This window comes from Agaricus bisporus (genome assembly GCF_000300575.1).
Source record: "Agaricus bisporus var. bisporus H97 unplaced genomic scaffold AGABI2scaffold_3, whole genome shotgun sequence".
NCBI lineage: Eukaryota > Fungi > Basidiomycota > Agaricomycetes > Agaricales > Agaricaceae > Agaricus > Agaricus bisporus.
In genome coordinates this window covers 130,816-148,300 of record NW_006267366.1, presented here as the reverse complement: position 1 = coordinate 148,300, position 17,485 = coordinate 130,816, and the positions used below count along the sequence as shown (strand labels likewise).

Sequence of the window (17,485 nt, the reverse complement as noted above, 5' to 3'; positions counted from 1 at the left end):
TGAACTTCTGGACGAGCTGGGGCGGCCAGTGACATTTTGTCATGTGGGGGATGAGATTATTTTTGGCGATCGACATGTCGGAGAACGACAGATGTTGGTCCTGGATGATGTGTCCTTTCGGAACAGCAGATGTGCGGGACGGGAGGAGCGTGAGGTTGGAGTCAGCCTTGGTGATGGTGAAGGTATCGGCTTCCAAGGTGACGGCGTGCGAGGCAGCTACTTCACAGCCCTTAGGAGTGAAGTACCACAATTCAACATATTCGTAGTTTCGTAGCCTTCGGAGCGCGTGGTCGGAAGGATCAGGGATTCGGGAGGTGGACTGGTATACGTTTTCTTGAATCTCTGGGACACCTTTCTTTCTTTCTGCGGGGACCGCCAGATTAGGGGGCGCTGCTGGCGCAGGCAGGTTGTTGGGAGGCTGAGGTGGGGCAGCAGGCGGGCCGTTTTGTTGTGCGGGGGGATTGCGCTGTCTCCACAGTGTTGTGAGCTGGGCAACTGCTTCTTGCTCCGTGAGGCCCATCGCCTGTGCGAGATTGAGCCTGAGTTGCTCGAATTGACCTTCTGCATAGTTGGGGGGGTCCATGTCTGCTTGGGGTCACGCTGGTTGTGAGGTGAGCTCTCTTAATGAAAGGAGTGTTGCTCGTGAATAAGAGTAAACGTGTTTATTCTTCGAAAAAAGAGGCGGCAGGCTGTTGAGCTGCTGTCCGTCATAGGAGTCCGAAGGTAAGAGGGCGTTACCTTCGTGACTCGTGACGCAGCTCACAAAGATCACGCTCTGCTGCCGCCCTTCGTTTTACTCGTGTTGGTGGCAGACCTTCACACGAGATAACATGTAGTAGTTTGAGATTGTCACGATATGTTCACATTCGAATGCGTGAAATATATCTAATATCACTCTAATACGACATTTCCGACTATTGCATTCATATTGTAGTGTCGAGTTCAAGCAATACCAAATGTAAATGTCAAGTGTTGAGACAGTATTCTGAGTGCAAGTGGGAGTTCCACCGGCCTGTTATCATCTGCGGCCTGCCTCGCCCCTGAGTTGTCACATGAAACGTGCTACTGTCACGGCAGTGCCACCCCGAAATTCTTATGGCCCGATGTGCCGTTCATGAACGGTTGATGAACGGTTGATGAACCGGACATACCTGATGAACCAGTGTCATTAGTGAATTGACGCAATGATAGAGACGTCCTCCTCTCATCCTGATAAAAATACCCAGAAATACTAGTACCAAAGAAACACACGCATGGTGGCGGTAATACCCCTACCGTCATCCAAGAGGCCAAAAGGGCACAATTCCGAAGCTTATCACCTTCGTTCAAATCCACGCCCTCAGTTGAAAGCCTGCTGCAGAGCTTTTTTCGACAATGTCCATTCAAGTATAGAAAAAACTGAGATGGTGAATATACGGCCCGGGGTGTGATTCCATCGTTTGACTAGACGACTGAGCAAGTTCTCTTGCGAATCGTACTTTTGAAATTCATTTGACCTCTTTGTAACTATTTATACCCACAGAAGTTCACGCTCACGTTCATCAACGGTTCATGAACCGTGCCTTCTGGTTCATGAACGTTGATGAACGCGCATAACACTGCTTGTGACTGAGCGAACTTGTGATCACGAGTACTGGAGAAAGTCGCCGATATGCCTAAAATACACTAATGTATAGTCTGGGATGCGGAGTCAGATCTTCCTTAGCGACTCTCAGGATTAGGCCAAGTCTATCAGCCAACTCCATAGGAATCGGTTTGACGACAAGACACTAAGTTATGGTAATCATACTCAAAAGCGCTTTTCTCCTGGCAGGCTGCAGCAACCTCGTCAATGTCCTAATCTCCACTAGCGCCATCCTCGTTTTCGCATTCTTGCCAGCTTTTTAAGATACGTGTCCTCTGTGCTTGTCCTAGACTGGACGTAGATGTCAACTGCCCTTAGTTGCATGCGAGGGGGCGGAAATGCAAATGAGAGACTCTCTCATTAGAGAAATAATTAATGAACTTGAACTATTTGCCTCATTGCATTTGACGCTTAGCGTTAGTCAGTCCATTAGATCGACCTTCATGACCACCCAATCCCCTGCAATTTGTTGAAATGGCCAAGTGCAACTTCGGTACTGAAAATCAATCGCCACAGGCGAATATTATGACCAACCCAATCTTTTACTGAACTAGAGCAGAAAACAAGTAAAAGTCGAAAGCAGTACATAGCATGAAAACAAAAACATCAAATTGTCGAATACACAGAGGCTCAGTCAGCCCAGAATGAAGCGAACAACAAAACGACCATGTCGAATACCTAAGAAGATTCGGCATCCGATCCGAAGCTAAGGCGACAATAATCAGCACGGCACTTATTTAGAGTACAGCACACAAACCACGTGTTTCTTCAAGACAGGTCTTGTCTTTCCAAATTTCGTCTAATTTCAGCGACGTCTGGATCCTCGGGATCAAGTGGAGGGGGAGAACCTGTATCTCGATGATGTTGCGGGTCGGCGGTTGAATTATGGAAAACTTGCTGATACTGATTGATGGTCGTGGTAGCTTGTTGTTGAGGAGGGTAGTGATAAGGTTGTTGTTCGTGGTGAGGAGGATGGTTGTACTGTTGTTGCCCAGGTTGGGAAGGATAGTGATATGGGTATGACCGTTGTCCACGCTGAGGAGGGTAAAGATGCGATTGATGTCCGGGTTGGTAAGGATGCGGTTGTGGTCCAGTTTGATAGTGGGCGTGCATGAACTGAGAGGTCTGGTACTGGTAGTACTCATTCTGCTGCTCTGCTGCGGGATACGTGGTTGGGTTGTAGGACCGGTTGATGTGCGGCTGATTGGGGTGTGATGCATGGGGATCGGTGTGTTGTGGATGGGAATACGACGGATCGGTGGGTGGTGGACCGGTGGGTGGGTCTAGAGTGGTCTGAGCAGACGATCTCTAGCGTATGCAAAACACTCACATCCGGGGTATGTCGACGTACTGCTCTGTGTCGGGCCATACCTTGGAGCGTTATAGGCCGTGTGTTGAGAACCTAAGAAGCATCAGTGGACAAGGTAATATACGATATACGATATCGAGAATCACCTGGACTAAAGCTCGGGCGCATTGCTGCTCTGTTATTGTTTCCCGCGATGTTCATCGACGAATTCATCGTGTATTGCATCTGACCACCACGAATATCGATGAACTGGCCTCCATTTACCTCAAAGTTATGCGCGTTTTCGAAGAACCCCATGATCGAGTCGTCGACACTCAAGCGTAGGAAAAGGAGAGACTGCGTGCAGATGGAAGGGGTGAGTAGCTAGCCCAGAAGACAAGCGCTGAGGCTATAAAGAGGCTGTGCCGAAGTAGCAGAAATAGATCGAAGTCAAGCAAGCAACCAGCCATGTTTTTGATCGTAGTTTTCACGAATTATAGAGCCTGCTGCCCAAAGTTAAATGCCGCATATCGAAAGCAGCCTTGTGCGGTGGTCGGAGGTACATGTAGATGCCGGGAACGGTGGGATCGGCAATTCACCGGATCACCCTTCGCGGAGTTTGAACCTTCAATTGAACCTCCGATTTTAGCATTCGCACAATTGCTTTGATTCAACGACTGGCTCTCATTCGAATTCGGTGTATACAGCCTGCATCGTACTTATCAGCCGAAGTGACCTCACTCTCCTTTTCTAACGGAATTCCATCTCGGGCGTCCTGACGATTTATTCAACTTCGTAGCGATAGCAACATCGAGGATCCTCTTCGACTGACTCGGAATACTTGACAGGATGTCCTACAACACCACTACAGGATGTCCAACGACTCATGAGTGTCAGTCATTGTCTTGGGGCCTGACCTCTGCCTCACTCAAGGCCGGCCTTCATCATCCATTCAATCAAACCTCAACTCTAAAATAAGCTCGATTCCTCAAATGAACACCTTCTCCCGTCCAGACGGGAAGGATTTGGCAGTATACTTGACGCACTCTATAAACGCCGCTTTGCCTTTGAACGTAAACGGTAGTACTGTGCGGCTATGCACATTTCTATCAGCAATTTCCTTGCATAATAGCCGAGCTCTCCGTGGGTTTGGAAACTCGAGGCAGAAACGCTGCCATCTCGAAGCTCCAGTCGCATTACACCCACTTGCCCACAGTTCTCAGTGCTGGCGTTCCAAAGCTTCCTTGTTGACCAACGTCTACCTGGTTCAGCTGTACCTCTCGTCTCTAACTTGACGGTAGTGCGTCCTCCTCCGCTCCATCTTCTAGCCATCTGTCAAAGCCAAATAAAGTCTCAAATTCTGTCCCAAAGTAAAATCATGAACAACAAGTAGGCCATAGTTTATTGAGTCTGATTATTTTTATTTTGACTGCCTTTGACCAGCGTCCCGGAGGCTTCGCCAAACTCAAAGGACAAAGGACAGGCAAAAGACGAAATTCACCTCGCCGCAGACGATGAAGCTTCCGACACTGCGACTATTTTCGAGGCTTTCAAAGAGGTTTCTCTCGACTTGACATTTTCTTTCCCGACGCGGGACTCTCCCGTCGAATCCATTCTTGAAATCCCAGCTTCAGGTGCTACGTCGCCAGGTCCATCCCAGCCTTCTCCGGAACGACCCCCTTTAACCCCAGACTCCGTCGATGTGGGGCCCTCGACCCATGCGCTCCTTCGGTCCACGTCTTTCGCCTCCCAACTCGTCCCTCTATCACCTTTGTTAAAGTCGAAAAGGATGTTCAAGTCAGCTAAATTTTCTCCGAAGCGGTCTGCCTCTATTCTTCATGCTTCGTGGCCAGCCATGAAGTATATAGGGCGAGGTACACCGCCTGACAAGAATAGGAGGAAAGAATGGAGTGGATTGTCTTTACCGAATGTTGGGGAGGACGGTTTATTATTTTCCGCAGATGTCAGGGCGACATCACTCCATTCTCGTTCTCCCCGAGTCTCAATGTCTTCTGATTGGGATTTTTTGAGTCCTGGTCTTCCTTCAACCAGCTCTCCACGCGTCGGCAAACGTTCGACTTCAATACATAGCCCTGTAGAAGAGGAGGATGAAGATGAGAAGGAACGAGTGCCTCCATTGCAAAAGATCGAGATCGAACTTGAAAGCAAAGCAGAAGACTGGGCCTCGGTCATGGAGACCGTCTTTTCTTCTGCTGATAAAGGAAATGAAGAAACGGTTGAACCAGTCGTCGAAGAAGTCGACGAAACGAAGGAGATTGAAAAATCGAAACAAGAGGACGACGTGCATACGGTCGAACAAATACCCTCCGAGGATTTAGAAAAATTGGAATCAGAACTCCAATTGGACGTTAATATCGACAAGGCTCTTGATTTAGGATTTAGTCCGGCGGGAGAAAGAGGAACACTTTTCACGCTGGCAGCTATCACCGATTCGGATCATTCTCACCTCACCATTCGTCGTACGACTACTGTATCTTCTCATTCTATCTATTCTACGCCTTCGGAAGGTCCTTCAGATGATCCACCTATGCCTGCGCCACCATCCACATGTGTAGTCAAACCGGATGAAGAGATGTCTTCGGCCACGAGGGTCATTCCGCACATTCCTTCTCATGCTAGTTTTGGGAAAGCCGACTCAAAAGCCAACAGTGGGTTTTCGCCTAGGAAAAACGTAGATTCACCTTGGTGGAAGAGGGCTTTAGCCCGACTGAAGCGGATTCCTGATTTTCTAAAACAACATCGTAACACGTGTTAGGTTTTGTATTGTACGTATTGAACCTTTCAATTCTGGACAATTCCTTTTATAATCTTCGCTTGGCTGAACTTCACACTCGTTATTGCTTTGAATGTTCTGTTTGTTCTCATGGAGGCTTAGCGCGTATGCTATATCTAGGACAGGACAATTCCGCTCGTTTATACTCGTTTCTTTTTCTTTCCTTCCTTATTGGCATTATATACTGTAATAAATCTTGTAAATGCATTCGCGATTATCTATATTCTTGGTTTTTTGGCGGTGCCTATGATCAAGAAGACATTGTGAGATGAAAAGATGTTTGATGAATCGACTAATACGGCCCAGTGAGGATATCCGATGTGGTTGGGCGAGCATGGGAGTCGGTTAGGCTGCGTTTGCGCGGGTCTTCAAGTTACATCTTTATGTCCTTCATGGGTGGTATCCAACATCGCTGTAACCCTTCCCATAGAGATCCGTACACGCCTCGATAACTTTCCGCGTCATAAACCTTACCATTCCCAGAAATTTGAAAAGTTCGTCCTTGTATGCAGCAAGCAAGATTTAGGAATTGAAGATTGAAGACGTTTCTCGACTCTGATATATACTTAGAGCAGGCGATTGGGTAGTCCTGAAGGTCGATTTAATGCTCTGACTTACACTGAACGTTAAATCCAACGAGCCCGACGTTTGAATTCCACTGATTATTTCCTCTCTCATGTGGATTTTCACTGGCTTTGTATGTAATTAAGGAAGTTTGCCATTTACGACCAGTCTGGGATAAGTAGAGAGGACAAGTACCTTCAAAAAGCTGGCGAGGATGCGAAAACGAGGATGGCGCTAGAGGAGGTTGGGAGATTACGAGGTTGATGCCAGGAGAAAAGGGCCTTCGAGTATGATTACCAAAAATCGGTATGTACTTGGTTTTGTCGTCAACCCAGAGTTGTCTGATAGACCCTGGCTCTCGTGATTACGAGGTTTAGCTTGATTAGTATTATCAGCGATCATCAACCAATGGCATTAGCGTATCAATCCCGTTGACCAATAGCGTCAGAGCTGAGTCTGGAATGTATACAGGTTGTGTGGGGGGTGTTCGGTGTCCCCTTGTTTATATAGCAAGGTATGGCTTTATCTGCTTTACCCCGTCATCAAGGAACCCTCGGCGCTTGCCCGCTGGGATACGTAATCACACCTTCCTCTGCATACATTATCTTTCCCTTTCCCACACTTGTGTTAGTGACACGAACATGAACATGGGGTACTTCGAAAGGGCGCGAAACACTAATGTACATGGTGGTAATTTCGTCCATGTACGCGATGGTCAGGTACACTATACGATAAATCCGTCGATGAACATAGCGGAAAACAATTACAGCGCAGAATTTTATCCGAGCACTAGATCACGTGATTCCTGATCTCACACGTGTTGTAGTCCGCTGATGTCTCTCTTAGATGCTCAATACAGACATGGCCCAACACAAAGCAATCCATGTAAGTGCTCTATACGCTTCTGAGGTTGCCTGCTCACGTCTCTACCAGATGCGCAAAGCAACATGCCTCCGCAATATACCAACCCGTCACATACCCATCCACCGTACAATCCAACCATGCGTCCTGTAGCAGAGCAAGGGAGTATCCACTACCATTACCACTCCTGTCAATTCGTGCTAGTCCCATATCAAACCGGCCAACAACCGTATCCTTACCCTCCACCACCCGCTCAACCATATTTTTACCCTTCCCAACCCGGTCAATCGTATTTCTACTTTCCTCATTCTGGACAGCAACCATACTACTCACCTCCTCAACAATCTGCCACATCCGCTCATCATCACCAGCAAGGCTTTCCTAATTCAACCGTCGATCCTCAACATCATCAAGATACAGAGCCTCCCCCTCTTCTTGATTCCGAGGATCCAGACGTTGAAATCAGGCACAATCTGGAAAGTCAAGCCCCGTCTTGAAGGAATCCATGGTTCGTGACCTGTACGTTGAATAAGCGTCACAAGCCAGCAGCTGATTATGGTCTCTGTAGCTTTTAGATATTCGACTACTTGGGTACGCACCCTACAGTCGTCCCACTATCTGATTCGTTCCCGGTTTGTCAAGTCGCTCGGTTTCGAACAATTTGATATCTCCGCGTTTATATGTATCACCTTCGCTCGTTGCTCATTCAGCAAATAAACAATTTCGGGATATTGCTCTGTGACCGTCGATCTTATCATTATCATCATGAAGTGTCGAACGAAGAAAGTCTCCAAATGGCCAGGGTTACAATTGGACTCTCCTTCGAAACAACGATCATCCTACAAAATCTTATGTCGGTGCATCCATCTCTCCGTTACAACAGAAGGTCTGTGATACTCAACTCTAAGGTTCAGTTGTACGCGTTATCAGGATACAATGATTATTCTATTCGAACGGAAAGCTTCAAAAATCGCTTGGAACCACGTCGGGTTTATAAGCCCTGTAATAATCGAGGGCAGCCTTCGGAGCTGCTTGGCAGGCCGCCGAAATGGATCTACCCCTTTCATCGTCCAGTGCGGGTGAGATTCCTGATAAAAAAAATTTCTGTGTCGGTTCTATCAACATTGGATGCCTTGCGTATCGTAACTTCACCCATTTCTGGAAGGAGAACAATCACTCGACGCTTCATGAAACCAACACTCTCCCTTGACATTCACTGATGCTACACATATGTCACGTACGACTACTATACCTCTTTCGTCATTAGATTCCACCTTCTACGCTCCCTCCACACTCAAAAATCACCAACCCACTTGAATTTCCAAAGTTGAGTTGGTTGTCCTGTCAATCCTTTAAGAATGACCTGTCCAGGTCACAAGGGTCTTTAGTTTCTCGTCCGTTAACTAGGAAGCTGAGGGGAACTTACCGGGCCAGAGACAGGTACTCCGCCAGTCCAATAATGATTTTCATTGGGCCATTGAATCTAGAAGAAGTGGGTTTACCGAAAATAAGAAGCGGTGTCGTTTAGGATATAGAACACCTACGTGTTGCAAGCCGTTGCCTGTGGGAGTGATTTCCCATTTGGTGGCTTCACCGGCTTCAACTAGGATTCTCTGAAACAGATTATTTTCACCAGGTCAATATTATCATTTTCAATAGGAACATCGTACATACCTTGGGTGGCGCGGCCCAGGCATTGATACCGGTCGCAACGTTGGTGATGATGTAGGAATTACCGTGTTCTGCGTCGTTATAATCCAAACGCCACTGCAATGAGCGGGGAACAATGTCAAACTCGGCATGTCGCTTCTACGGGTGAAAGAGACGAGATAACTGACCTTGCTAAAGTGGTCACCGTCTTCGCCTTCAATTGGAGATAATTCAATCGTATCGTCGACAACTCGGAGCCAAAGGCCTCCAGTTGAAATCTTCCATACACCGGTGGTAATGATTTGGTTCTACGAAAAAAAAAAAGTGTTCGGTCATTAAAGAGGATAGGGACTCGGAGAGTTGAAGAATACCTCTTCAGCCATTTGAATGGAACGCTAGCAGTTCAAAGGGATGCTTGCTGCATTTTCGTTGCATGAGCGAGACCTTTTATATTCTCCTGAGGGCACAATTTCGAGCCCATAATTGTAGAGGCTTTCACGCCACAATTCGCTAGTGGAGCAGAAGTCCGACTGGTGAAACAGACCATTCGCTTCCAGGCATGTTCCAGGACGATTGTCAAGGAGTTTTTTTGTCACTCTTATCCGCTAATGCAATTAAATATTCGTTAGGTTGTTTCTAGAATGACGTTACAATGACTGTAGGAACTTTCTATTCGCTCTGCGGCAGAATTATTATACCCATGAGGCAGATGCGAGTCGTCAGTCTGCGCAAGAGCTGTTTTTTTTTGTCATCTATAGGTGGTAGAGCTGGAAAGAGTACAGATATCACCGTTCGCCAGGAAGCAGTGAAAGATACGAATCCGCTAGAGAGTTTGGCCGCGGGTTATGCATCGTGGCACAGTGTCAACGTAAAGTTACTAGGAGGAGAAAAAAACGTAATCCGCCACTGAAAGACAGCTCTCTCGGAGCACGTGATAAGTCAGAGGAATTGGTCACATAAGTATCTGGTTTTACATGACCGTTTCAAATAAGCCTCCCATTGAACTGTATTCACATTCTGCTACAACATCAGCTTCCATTTCATTTGAATTGCATTGGCAACATCACTCTAGGATTAGCTTCATGTATCTCCTGCCTGGGAGGGACTGCGGATGCTGCCGCTTTTCTAGAATTCTTGGTGGTTCTTTTCGGAGTGGATTTTGGAGGAAGAGCCGTTTCCGCAGGTGTTCCAAGCTGCCTCTTAGCCTCCAGGTGCTCAAAGGCATGGTGAGAATGTTTCAAGAAAGTTGTCCAAAGAACATTCAAGCATCTTGTGACGCGTGGCTTCGGCTCGCAGTGTAGTTTTGTTTTGCTGGACCAGCATTCAATTTGACCAAAACTTAGAACACGTGCGTAACCTCACCAAGGAGCAAATGTTGCTCTTGAACACATTGTGGTCGAACATGCGACGACGTTCACCGCTCAAACGCTCATATTTGACAGAAATCAAACAACCATACGGCGAATTAAATAAATCGCGCGCCATCCGAGTTGTCCCGCACACTGCATACTTGTCCGGGTTTACCGGTTTTGTCATATGGGAGTAATGTTAATGTTTGGCCTGCCTCCAAGTCTTCGAGCCTTCGAGCCTTAGACAGGATGAGAATAATAAACCGGTCAAATCTGACAGCTAGTACTTATTCGTTTTTCTCCCTTTAGACAACAATAATCAGCTTTTTTGAAAAATAAACTCTTCCTGTGCCCATCAATAGCGTTCAGTCGTCAGGCTTTTGAATTCTTCGTCCGAATTCGAGGTCGTGTTTGGTATAAAATTATCTTCAACGTGTTGTTCTGTCTAGGTGCCATAGACAAACAAACGTGCAAATATGGAACCGCCATGCAATTTTGGCCACACAAATGGCGGATAAATCCAATATCAAGTCCATAGACCTTTACAAGGAGTTTTCGACAGTCACAGTCAGTCTTAGTTTGTTCTTATAAACCTGAATCTGATCTCAGACTTGTCAAGGGAAAACGTGTTGTCTTCAAAAGCTCAACACCTTACATTCCTCAATATGTCACTTCCAACCTCTCTGCGACCTGAGATCCAGACGCATTGAATGCGAATCGGGTGCCAACTTTGAAGCTGTGAACCAATCTTTGTCATTCGTCACGCTGAGGGTCTGTAAGCGGTAGCGTCTTTGGGGAACGATCAATTCGAGCAAACCGGTCGCGATCTTTAAAAGAAAACCATCAAATGCCCTATCTCAGTACAATGACAGTGTTAATTGAACCGGCCAGCTTAGTTGTGGTTATTGATATACTTGCGGCTGTGGGATATTCTCAAGGTGTTTTGAAAAATATTGCGACGCAAGTTTGGGTTCCTATGCAGGTAAGCTTTAGGAATTAAATTGACTGATGTGTCGAAATTAAGACCTACGTTCACTTGTAGCCCATAACTTCGTTTTTGATTATTTATCGGGTATCTCAGGGATCAGACTACTTCCATAGAAAGAGTGAGCGTATAAGTACATTACGATTCGCGCTTGATCATACCCATTCTTCTTCTTTACGAAACTTTGCTGCTTCAGAAATTGGTCGGTATTCGGAATGCTGGTAAAAATAGTAGTATTCCAACGTTGTAGAGGTTCTAAATCATTTCCTCCTCAACCTTACCTGTCTTTCTTTCCCAACGACCTTGCTCACGATCACCCATCTCCAACTTCAAGGCCTCTTCCGCCCTTTTTCACTTCTCCAACGAGTCGCAACACAGATGTGGAATTACTCGGGGTAAGGAATAACATAATACATAAAGTCTGCCTGGATAACAGGCTTCTCATTCAAAGGACGTTGAAAGACAACAACCCGCTCCTTAGGTATACCCCCCAGGATAAAAGCTCTCATCTCCGGTGAGCGTTCCTGAAGCGATAGGAGATCAGACACAAATGTTGTTAATTCAGCGCTTGAACGTGGCTGTTAGCGGTAGAAGGGCAAGATATATTCAGGAAAGATTTCAGCCGTAATGAGGTGCACTCCACTCACCCGGTGTATCACCCAAGTCTTCCCCGAAAGTTTACCTTTCTTCCCATAGTGAGCATATGCCGGGCTCATCTCATTCCAGTCAAGGTGTCCAAACACAAGGTCTTCGAGCTGCACTTTCCGGAGAAATCCTATATAACGGGGATCGACTGGAATCCTCTGCGAAAAAAAGGGTGAAGATCCAAGTCAAAGCTAGAATTTGAGAGTGATTTTACCTTTATGCTATGAGCAAGATACATCAAGTCACCCACATTCAAAAAATAGCAGAGCTTTCTCATATTCACTTTCCATAGCAAAGTATATGCGGGAGACTCGATTGATCCCTGCAAAATCTTCAACACCGCCCCGCCTGAGTGACTCACACTGTCATGGAAAAGTTTGATATAGAATTCTTCAATGCCTCTTGACGGCGACTCGTGAGTCAAGTCCAAGCAGTATTGGTGCCACACCGCTTCAACTGACGCTCTAAACGTCAATATATATGCTATGAAGACGAGGAGGCGATACATACCTGTGCTAATGTCATCTCCACTACACTTGTTCCAGATCTCTAAAAGTCGCGACATCATTCCTTGTGTAGTGCCTTCACTACTGACATGAAAACCACCGGCTCGCTTCGAGTCCTTCAGATAATCGGCAAACGACGCGTGAAGGAATGTCAACGGCTTCTTATGAGCAACTTTCCAATCTGGTATCTTGAGGGTGGATCGCAATTTGTCTAAGCTCGCATAGACAGCATTTCGACTGATGCCAAAGAGTATAGACGTTCCTCGGAGGGTTAGGACATTTTGGCGCAAATAATTATTACGCCATCCAAGGATAGCCTGCCCCCCATAAATCGCCACACCAAGTAATCGTCTTGTCGTAGGCCATACCGTCGGCGGCATCGAAGACAGAATTTCGTGGTAGAGCGCATCCAAATGAACAAAGGGATTCTCTTGGCTTGGAATGGCATTGGAGCGATCGATGACTGATAAGAGAATCTCAAAACGAGAGACAGGATCGGCGTGCCCTGAGTCTCTGATGAACTGCATCACTACTTCAGCATAGATGAACAGACCAGACGCCGCAGCAGTAAGTTTCAGGAAGTCGGTGTTGCTGGGCCAGTCACTGGAAACGCAATGCCGAAATTTCTTTCGTACTGTCTTGAAACTTGATCGTAAAAACCGCTCGACGTCTTCGCAGGCTTCGGTGGAGTCGATCGGAATGTACTCCGACCAATAACTGAGCCGTAGTTCATCGTCCTCAAACGTGTTCGATATATGTGATTCGGGACGACTGGCTATTATCCAGACAAGAGGAACATTGGAATGCTCTTTCATAAAGGCGCTGACCAGTTGGATGATTTCGCATTGCGCATCTGTCCCTCGTAGCTCATCAAGCCCATCCAATAGTATACCCCATCGTTTACCGCCAGCTCCGAGTTGCTTCACCGCGAACGGCTCGACAATAAGTGTTGTGAACTGGGCTTGCAAATCCCCGTTGAGCAATTCCGGGTCGAGCCCGAGCCGCTCAACGATATAATTGCGATACGCCTCGATCCGTGTGGCTAGCTGATAGGCGATGGTAATGAATACGCCATGTGGGTTGTCTCGTTTGTTGGGTCGAGAAATGAACACAGATGCTCCAAGTTGTCCGCACTTGACAAGATGCTCGGCAAAAGTCTGGACGACGGCGGATTTTCCAACACCGGCGGGGCCAGTTATCCATAGGAGTAATTCCAGTGGTACTTGGCCTTCAAACCAAGCGGTGATGCGATCGATTAATTTGACCCGGGTGTCAGGATGGCAACGAGGAGGAGGATCACGGGCAAAGGAATCGTGTGCAGCCCCCGGAATGATATGTTTTGAGAGTAAACTCATGACTGTACAATGACAAGGTGAGCTCGACAAGAGGAAGGGCAATATAGTTTTACCTACTTTGCGTCACGATGTAGCGGTCTCCTTGACCATCCTGCCTCAGCACCGTATTGTTTTCTCCACGTACATAGATGGTATTATTGGTGATATTTTGGATGAAGTCCCTTTGGCGTCGGAAGTCTATGCGAAACTCTGTCAAGTTTCATCGCGCATTGTCACTGAAGCACCCACCGTTCTGAATCCCGTCCTCGTCCTCCGAAAAAAAGAAGTCTCGAAGCGAGATCTTGAACGTATTCCATTTCCTCCTGGGAGCCATTTTGTACAGGGAGAGGAGGGGAGGAAAGGAACGCTAGTGCGTCGAGGCACTACACTGCCTGTAAGGCGCTCGGCAACGTCCCTTGCATTGCCAGGTTCCAGGCTTGTCGTGATGTTGAACCCGTTCGCTAGCACAGTGTTTGGTCATGTTTCCGGAATCTGTATTAGTTCCGAGTCCGCCGCTTTCTGCTCCCGTATACTTATAACATTCGTATAGCATTTACTTGTCACAGCTTGGATAATCATCTCACCTTTGCCACCAATGCTCCTTCAAGTTCTCCCTCTTAAATCGATCCTCGTACCCTTCCCATAGAAATCCGTACACGCCTCAAGAACTTTCCGCATCGTCAACTTTACCTTCCACGTAAAAATTCATCCTTGTATGCAGCAAGGTAGATGTGCGTAGTGCATTCGCAAAGGGATTTAGGTATCGAAGTTTGAAGACGTTTCTCGACTCTGATATATAGAGAATTACAGTTGAATTTACACTTGGTATTTCAACACACCGCAGGCGATTGGGTAATCCTGAAGGTCGATCTAATACTCTGAGTCACACTATCCAACCAGCCCGATGTTTGAATTCCACTGATTATTTCTTCTCTCATGTGGATTTTCAGCTTTGTATGTAATTAAGAAACTTTGCCAGTTACGAATAGCCTAGGACAAGTACCTTCAAAAAGCTGTCGATAATGTGAAAACGAGGATGGTGATACACCTTATCAGGAAATACAATGACTATTGTAGTTGAGCGGAACTTCAGAAATCTCTTGGAACGACACAGGAATGATAGGCTATCTCCTCCAAACGTTTGAATATTTGCATTTCGCTTTCCTCATGCATACCGGTGACACGTTTCGAAAAGCCTCCCATTGAACTGTATCCACATTCTGTCGTCAATATTAGCTTCCAGTTTATTTGAAGAACATTGGCAATATTACTCCAGGATTGAATTCGTGTACCTCCTGCCTGGGCAGGACTGCAGATGCTGCCGCCTTGCTAGAATGCTTGATGGTTCTTTTCGGAGGGGATTTAGGAAAAGCCGTTTCCGCAGGTGTTCTAAGCAGCCTCTTAGCCTTCGGTTGCTCATAGGCATGGTCAAACCATTTATAATGGGGCGATAATAGGGAGAGGCTTTCGAGAAAGCTGTTCAAAGAACATTCAAGCATCTCGTGGCACATGGCTTCGGCTCGCAGGGTAGTTTGTTTTGCCAGACCAGCATTCAGTTTGACCTTGTGGCGTAAATCTGGAAAACGTGCGTAAAGGCTTCACCAAGGAGTGAATGTTGCACTTGAACAAGTTGTAGTCGAACATGCGACGACGATATTCGTGGCATATGTTTTCACCGCTCATTTTTGAAAGAAACAACTATACGGTAAATCCGTATCTTCCACACCAATAAATCGCTCGCCATCCGAATCGTCCAGCACACCGCATACTTATCCTGGTTTACCAAATTTGTCATATGGGAGTAATGTTTGGCCTGGCTTCGAGGCTTCGACTGAAAATAATAAACTGGTCAAATCCGCCAGCTAGTACTCGTTTTTCTCCCCTTCAGACAACGTCAATCAGCTTCCTTTGAAAAACTGTGCCCACCAATAGTATTCAGTCGTCAGATTTTTGAGTTCTTCATCTGAATTCGAGATTGAGTTTGGTATAAAATTACCTCGAACGCGTTGTTTTGTCCAGGAGCCGTAGACAAATAAATGCACAAATACGGAACTGCCATGCAATTTCTGTCCACACAAATGGCGGATAAATCCAATATCAAGTCCATAGACCTTTACAAGGAGTTTTCGACAGTCACAGTCAGTCTTAGTTTGTTCTTATAAACCTGAATTTGATCTCAATCTTCAAGGGAAAACGTGTTGTCTTCAAAAGCTCAACACCTTACATTCCTCAATATGTCACTTCAAACCTCACTGCGACCTCAGATCCAGACGCGTTGTATGCGAATCGGGTGAAGGGACGTCAACTTCTTCTCGAGAATCCCGTTCGCAAGTCTGAAAAGAGAAAAGCGGAGGAAGAGAAACATCGACGAGCACAGGAGTCGAAAAAGCGGAAAAAGTTGGGAGTGATTGGGAAGCGCGAAGCCAAGGAAAAAGGGGTTTGGAAGTTGGATAAATCACAAGCAGAGTGAGTATCGTTGGGTGTTCATTGACAAAGTGCTCATTCCTGTTACAGGTACCGCCTTTTTGTGCCGCTGCATCACCTCTGGATGAGCTACATGTCCGAGCTTCTCACATTGGCTTTACCTCCCAAAGACGGCTCTTCACCTACGACAAAATCGATACCATCGTCGCAAATCATGTTTCCTAAGCTCGTTAAAGCAGATTTTCACGGTGCCGTCATAAGTGGTACGTGGTTTATATCAAATTTCTCCCAGCAGCCTTGTGACCAACCCATGCAGTTCGCCAGAGTAAAAATCCATGCCTTGTTGGCATCACCGGTATTATCATACATGAAACCGAGAACGCCTTCAAAATAATCACCAAGACGAATGCTGTCAAATGTAAGTGGTGATTCGCTATTCATAGGTTGTTTTGTAACCGGTGAGGTGCACAGTGATACCAAAAGCAAACTCCATTTTCGCGCTCTCAATCCCTCTTTATTCAACTCTACCACCTTCTCACAACGCGGACACTCCTTTCCCCATTTTGGGCCCGGAAGAAACACCCGAAACAACGGTTCTCGATAAACCTCACTTCGAATTCGATCTATATGGCAATCAGTTTCGTTTCCGTTCTGCAGATAGGGCTGGAAGGAAATTCAAGCATAAGGAGACAATCGAGCTTTGAATCGTTCCACAGGACAAGACGCGAACATTCGATATGTTTCCATTGCACCTGCTTTCGATGGACGTCGATGATGATTTCTGAGCGTCATGATCAGGATTCCGAGGATCTAATTGTCCGTGACGTTGATGTTTGCGGAAGGGAGCGCCCTTCCCTCGCCATACTCCGGTCAGCACTAACGCCGCCGGTCTCATCTTTTCTAACACTGCTCATACCTATGCCTGATCTGTATCCGAAGTCTCATCGGTGAATGAGTTTATCTCTGGATTGACATCTAGCACCGCCTTCAGGCCTTGAATGCCAACGTGGCAATTTGCTTATCTTTGGCATATCCTTCGACTTCACATCTACAAATTTTGTGGAACAATAGACTGGCAATGGGAACGCGGTCGTGGCTTTTGCGTTGAAGCTTCTGCACAGAATAAACATCAAGAATGGGTTTGGAGAGAAGGATCAATTTCCCTGTAAAAACTGACGTTCTTTTATTCTTTTTCTTGTGTATGTCACGCGTCCGATTTATGAATTTCATCGTACAACATAACGTTGTCTTTTGATCATGGCCATGAAACACCTGCTCGGATAAGGTTAGAGAAACAATTTAAAACATAACACGTGGATGACCTTGACTCAACCATTAACCAAGTAGGGGTCCGGTTTTCATCAATTCTCTTCTTCCATTCTCCACTCGCTCCATGATGTCCGTTTGAACCGTACTCAAAAATCTATGTACTTACCTTATGTAAAAACCTTGTTGAACAAG

At 46.4% G+C, this 17,485-nt stretch overlaps 7 protein-coding genes across 7 annotated transcripts; 2 read left to right on the top strand and 5 right to left on the bottom strand.

Annotated features, from left to right (window-relative positions):
- Nucleotides 1–13: 13 nt before the first annotated feature.
- AGABI2DRAFT_115870 (hypothetical protein) lies at nt 14–583 on the bottom strand (the record flags this gene model as incomplete). Its single annotated transcript, XM_006458839.1, has 1 exon — nt 14–583. A coding segment is annotated over one exon (570 nt), but the record flags the coding sequence as incomplete, so codon positions are not given.
- A 1,539-nt stretch (nt 584–2,122) lies between these two features.
- On the bottom strand, nt 2,123–3,418 carry AGABI2DRAFT_191028 (hypothetical protein). Its single transcript, XM_006458838.1, has 4 exons — nt 3,080–3,418; nt 2,956–3,026; nt 2,382–2,907; nt 2,123–2,330 (listed from the first exon to the last, which is right to left on the bottom strand). The coding sequence occupies exons 1-4, from the start codon at nt 3,228–3,230 to the stop codon at nt 2,167–2,169; spliced, it is 912 nt and encodes a 303-aa protein (XP_006458901.1). The 5' UTR covers nt 3,231–3,418; the 3' UTR covers nt 2,123–2,166.
- A 558-nt stretch (nt 3,419–3,976) lies between these two features.
- AGABI2DRAFT_183753 (hypothetical protein) lies at nt 3,977–5,949 on the top strand. Its single transcript, XM_006458837.1, has 2 exons — nt 3,977–4,301; nt 4,356–5,949. The coding sequence occupies exons 1-2, from the start codon at nt 4,291–4,293 to the stop codon at nt 5,686–5,688; spliced, it is 1,344 nt and encodes a 447-aa protein (XP_006458900.1). The 5' UTR covers nt 3,977–4,290; the 3' UTR covers nt 5,689–5,949.
- Nucleotides 5,950–7,203: 1,254 nt separating this feature from the next.
- AGABI2DRAFT_134485 (hypothetical protein) lies at nt 7,204–7,865 on the bottom strand (the record flags this gene model as incomplete). Its single annotated transcript, XM_006458836.1, has 2 exons — nt 7,700–7,865; nt 7,204–7,639 (listed from the first exon to the last, which is right to left on the bottom strand). A coding segment is annotated over exon 2 (189 nt), but the record flags the coding sequence as incomplete, so codon positions are not given.
- A 432-nt stretch (nt 7,866–8,297) lies between these two features.
- AGABI2DRAFT_191025 (hypothetical protein) lies at nt 8,298–9,205 on the bottom strand. The gene is made up of 6 exons (XM_006458835.1): nt 9,153–9,205; nt 8,970–9,089; nt 8,806–8,898; nt 8,676–8,744; nt 8,558–8,614; nt 8,298–8,494 (listed from the first exon to the last, which is right to left on the bottom strand). Exons 1-6 carry the CDS (start codon nt 9,162–9,164, stop codon nt 8,426–8,428), a joined length of 420 nt encoding a protein of 139 aa, XP_006458898.1. The 5' UTR covers nt 9,165–9,205; the 3' UTR covers nt 8,298–8,425.
- A 3,448-nt stretch (nt 9,206–12,653) lies between these two features.
- AGABI2DRAFT_200756 (hypothetical protein) lies at nt 12,654–13,729 on the bottom strand (the record flags this gene model as incomplete). The annotated part of the gene is made up of 2 exons (XM_006458834.1): nt 13,679–13,729; nt 12,654–13,623 (listed from the first exon to the last, which is right to left on the bottom strand). A coding segment is annotated over exon 2 (966 nt), but the record flags the coding sequence as incomplete, so codon positions are not given.
- A 2,062-nt stretch (nt 13,730–15,791) lies between these two features.
- Nucleotides 15,792–16,955, top strand: AGABI2DRAFT_200755 (hypothetical protein). The gene is made up of 4 exons (XM_006458833.1): nt 15,792–16,066; nt 16,115–16,287; nt 16,341–16,442; nt 16,496–16,955. Exons 2-4 carry the CDS (start codon nt 16,149–16,151, stop codon nt 16,726–16,728), a joined length of 474 nt encoding a protein of 157 aa, XP_006458896.1. The 5' UTR covers nt 15,792–16,066; nt 16,115–16,148; the 3' UTR covers nt 16,729–16,955.
- Nucleotides 16,956–17,485: the final 530 nt, after the last annotated feature.